Raw genomic sequence first — 4,940 nt, 5'->3', positions numbered from 1 at the left:
GAGATTACTCAATTTCTAAGATAATCGGTTGCTGCAGCCCTAATGTCAATTCAGATACTGAAGATATGAGAGACACCACCAAGAAGACGGAGCAAAGACAATATGAAGAGGTACAAGCAGCAAGATTAAGATGTTGATCTTGTATGAGGAAGAGTACCAGTGGTAGAGACTTCTCAGGTAATTCATTGTGTGGTGCTTTGAGAATGCACCATTACAAAGACAAAGGCTTTAGTTTAGCATGGTTTCAGTAGTTGGCCTGAACATGGCCAGTCAACATTTGGCACCACTGTGAGGAGTCCAAGAAGACGAGAGACGTTTTTCTAAAGATGACTCAATATCATGAATTTATGTACAAAATCCTTTGAACGTGTCCATGTGTCAAATATACAGTACTGAGTGACAGAACCAGTGTACATTAAAATGCAACTTTTTTTGTTTTTAAATTTACATTCAGAAGTCTGTCATTCAACCATGTTTATACAAAAAAAAAAAAAAGAGAACAAAGATTCTCATTACAGGTTTAAGGCAACAACAGTTCCTGAATCCTGATAACATGGTTTTATGGTTATAAAAAGAGAAAATTTGAAAATAACACCCAAAACAAAAAAATGGTCCATACAAAATGTCTTTAAAACACAAGGGTCTGATCCATCACATCTGATTAGCCAAAATAAAAAAAATGATAAAAGAAACGGGAGCATCATCCCATCAGAGTCCTTTTAACTGGTGTCCATCTTACACTAAGAAAGATGAAGAAAAAAAGAAGAAGAAGAAACAGATTAGAAAATTGTGTTCACAGTATTATCCAAATAATTAATGAAACTGATTTTATGCAGCCTGATTACATACCTCAGCATTATAGGCATCCAACTGGGCATCAAGTTCCTCTGCAGAAAGCTGGGGTCTGTTTCCTCCTCCCCTCCCACGGCCTCTAAAACCTCCACCTCCACCACCACCGCCGCCTCCACCACCACCTCCTCCTCGCCGCCTTTCAACCCTGGGCTGACCGAGCCTAGTCCGATCAAAACCTTTGTTTGAGCTGCAAACAATAAAAAGAAAGAGGGTTACTCCAGAGAACCTGTAAAATCCGTGTAATACATAAATTGATTTTTTTTTTTTTTTAACTGCGTAACATTGTAACCCATTTTCAATGCCTGTGTCATCACATTAACCCATCAACCTTGATTTACAACCCCGGATCCTTTTTTTAAAAACAAAAAAACATACCCTTGTGTATTCTGTGTGTTCTGTGTGTCGAATTCTGAAGTGGCTTGTTGGATTTTCATAGGGCGGCCTGGCGGGGAAAAAAATAAATAAAAATAACAGAAGTATAAATTTAGTTAGTTACCATTAACAACACCCATGTGCACACGCCTAAACAAGAGAACAAGCATGGGAACAAATCCTCACCATCAAGCGGTACGCCGTTATAGTGCTTCATGGCTTTCAGTGCATCTGCCTTATTTACAAAGTGGACGTCTGCAGTTCCTTTACTGCGACCAGACCGATCATAGTGTATAGATGCCTTCTTCAACGCTCCGAACTCAGCAAACAGCTCCTAAAAAGTAAAATCTGGAAAATCAGTGCCATTCCTCAGCATCTGAGGTGAGCAAAATAGATCTGAGCTTAGATAATTACCCTGATATCAGAATCAGAGACACCAAAGTCCAGATTGGAAATCAGCAGCTTGCTGCCGTTTCCTCCGCCATTTCCACCACTGTTTCCTCCGCCGTTTCCACCACTGTTTCCAGCACGTCCACCAACATGCTCCTCAAACATATCGTGCTGCCATTTATCAGGCAACTCTCTGGGCTGTGGAGACAAAAAAATTAAATATAGGCTTAGTTTGTGTTTTGTTCTAGGAAACTCAGAGTGCTACTATGATGGCTTAAAGCACTTGAATATTGAATGTCTGAAGGCTATTGAAAAATGTAATCTAATAACCAGTTTATGGTCATTACTCCCTATAAACATCACGGGAATCAGGCTAGAGGCATCATCCAGGTCTTCACAGGAGGAGTCCATTCAAAAGGGATGAGAGTCTTTCTTCAGTGCCTGAAAACACTCTTCTTTCCACAGAGGTGGTGACAGTAAGGCAGCGAGTTTCCACAGGTTGGAAAAAGCCCCATGTTAAGTATGCGGCCAAAAAAATGAAGCAAAGGCCCCACTTTGAAGCAGTTTTGTCAGGAGGCAAAAAAAAAAATAGTTTGGTAGACAGGATTTCGGCTCTTTTTGCTCGAGCAGGCTATAAAATGCTGACAAAGCCAAAAACAAAAAACAACAACAGCAAAAAAAACCACAAAAAAAAACTGCAGCGAGGGTAAAACATCCATATCAATCACAGCAGCCGAAGAAATACAAGAAAACAGGCACAGAAAAGTCCCTCAGAGTCCATGCTGGTTCAGCTCCTAGCTTCTCCTGTTACTGTTAACTGAACCATGCTAGTTTCCGGAAGTCCGTAATCACGTAATTACACCTTTAATGACGCATTTTAAAATACATTTCCAATATTTTAACTATTTTCACAATTTCAACCGCTTTTCTTCCATACCCTCGTGTACGGCGTGGATCTGTTGTTTCGGTTGAAGTTGCTCTGTCGGCCCCGCGCCGGCCTCGACGGCCCGCCGCCTCGACCTGAGCCTCCAGCCCGGGCGAACGTTCCTCTCCCGCGGCCTCCACCTCCACCTCCGCCTCCTTTCTTGCTCATCTTGATAATGTCGTCCAGAGACATGTCCATCTTATCACCCATGGCGCTGTTCAACCTTCACCAACAAAGAAGACGGACAAAGACTACCGACAAAGCGTGCAGAGGAGGCTGTTTATAAGCTACCGGCGGCGCGATGTTGAAATTGACGGAAATGACGTCAGAGGGAAGCTTCGCTGACGCAGAAGCTCCGCCTTTTGAAAAAAAAGACACTTTAATAGTAAACGATTAATATGTAAATGAATATGTAGCATTTTCTATATTTAAAGGATAAGTGTGATATATAATATTTTTACATTTCCAAAACACAATGAAGTATCAAAAACCGTTTTGCTTGATATAAGCAGGACAGATTTAAACAGAGAATTCGGTTCAGTTTTATTTACTTTTTTTTTTACATAGCACCAAATCGTACCAACAGTTGCCTCAAGCACTGAGAATAAAACCTACAAAAGACAAACGTTCAATTTCTGACCATGAAAACTACAAATAATTAAAAAGTAATATTTGGCAGGGAATATCGTAAATAAAGCAGCTCAAAGCTTGTGGCCATCAAAAGATTTTAAAAAAAAAAGTGATTTAGGAGAAGATTTCAAGGAGGTCCCTGACTCCACAAGCCCTAAATTTTTATGGTTTGGTTGATGGCAAAAGTTTTTATTACCATGATGATGGACTTCAAAGGCCTTGTGTTGGCATCTGAGACATATTGGGTCAACATTTCTGCTTTCTAGCTCCAGACACAAAAGTTCTTTAAAAGCAATCAGTAAAATGTTTAAAGTGATTCTAAAAAATATAGGGAGCCAGTGTAGAGAAGCCAGAATCAGAAATATTTAGACAAACTGTTTTGACTCATTCTTATACAGTATTCTTCATTAAACTGTTATATGTAAGTGATAAATTTGTTTTAACTGAAATATCGCTTTGTGAATGTTTATGAAAAGTTAAATTCAAGTCAACATTTTAAAAGAAACAACAATAGTAATAAAAAGAGGTAGCGTTAATATGACAGAAGAACACAAATGAATAAGAAGTTCTTCTTCTCACCGGGATTAAACACAGCAGAAAAAAAAGGAATCAAACTTTTGAAAATTAGAAATATGTTATATTAGAAGATCCGCTCTGATGTAAATTATGATTTTTTTCTCATGCAATTTAATAGTTTGACATTTTCCAAACACAAAAAGCACCAATTTTATACATGCAAATAAAATCTGAGATTGTGTACTAGCTGCATTTTCACTGTTACTGCTGAAGTAGTTTAGTAGTACTTTGATACCACAGATAAGGAACAAAGTTTAGCAACATAGTTTCGGTAAGCTGTAACCTGTAAGCAGCACTGTCAACGGTCATAGAAAAAACAACAATGACCACCCAGAGCTGTTACTGAACTGCTTTCAAACATTGCCTGAGGATTTCAGTTGGTGGCTTTAATTTGCAGAATAATTCGCATTACACTGAGAGCCTAACCGTTTATGTGTCTGAAACCCACCTACAGGCCCACACCTTTTCCTGCATCCTCCTGACTGTTTACATGTTTCACACCACTGGTGCTTCTACAAAAACTAATATTCAGCAACAAGTGTATTTAAAAATGATGAATTTAATCAATCCAACAAACCAATAAGTGAATTAGTTTGTTGGATTAGATGTGATATTCCAGTGATTTATTAATTTAATGAAAAGTTTGTTATATTTTCTGACACTGATGTAGAAAACATGTTTGATTTACTGTAAGTTTTAAAATGATGAAATGATATTGATTGTGGACCTACGTAGAGTGATCAGGTGATCCTTCTTTTTGTGGGACTGTACAGCCTTTTTATCCCGCAGGCAGAAACCTTTCTAAAGTGTTTTTATTTCATGACTGAAGAAAACAGCAAAGATTCCTGCAGGTCAACATGTCAGTACAAAGGTCACTACAAACACACTCAGACATTGGTGGGACATGACAAAAACTATTACAAAGAAAAGCAAATGCAGCTACAATAAACCCCTAATAATTCATTCAAACTGGTAGAAGGTTATTGATTCCTTTGAGGATTTTAATGTTTGGAGTTCTGGAGAAAGCCTGGAGCTCAAAAAGATACGTGTTGTTCATTAAAATTGAAATGATTACTACACATTAGGGCTGGGCCATATTATACCGTTCACGGTAATACTGGTATAATGTTAGGCAACGATAGGAAAATGAAATATCGCGATAGAATGGGAGTAAAACGCGCATGCGCAGTGCCTT

At 38.5% G+C, this 4,940-nt stretch overlaps 1 protein-coding gene across 1 annotated transcript; it reads right to left on the bottom strand.

The window, feature by feature from the left end:
* Nucleotides 1-315: 315 nt before the first annotated feature.
* On the bottom strand, nucleotides 316-2,869 carry LOC102307380 (THO complex subunit 4). Its single transcript, XM_005919218.3, has 6 exons — nucleotides 2,552-2,869; nucleotides 1,639-1,812; nucleotides 1,411-1,558; nucleotides 1,228-1,294; nucleotides 850-1,039; nucleotides 316-740 (listed from the first exon to the last, which is right to left on the bottom strand). Exons 1-6 carry the CDS (start codon nucleotides 2,747-2,749, stop codon nucleotides 720-722), a joined length of 798 nt encoding a protein of 265 aa, XP_005919280.1. The 5' UTR covers nucleotides 2,750-2,869; the 3' UTR covers nucleotides 316-719.
* Nucleotides 2,870-4,940: the final 2,071 nt, after the last annotated feature.

The sequence above is a fragment of the Haplochromis burtoni genome, unplaced genomic scaffold, assembly GCF_018398535.1.
Source record: "Haplochromis burtoni strain Fernald_Lab_line unplaced genomic scaffold, NCSU_Asbu1 Contig_35, whole genome shotgun sequence".
Classification (NCBI taxonomy): domain Eukaryota; kingdom Metazoa; phylum Chordata; class Actinopteri; order Cichliformes; family Cichlidae; genus Haplochromis; species Haplochromis burtoni.
Note: the sequence above shows the minus strand (reverse complement) of the source record. Positions and strands in the feature narration are given on the sequence as shown.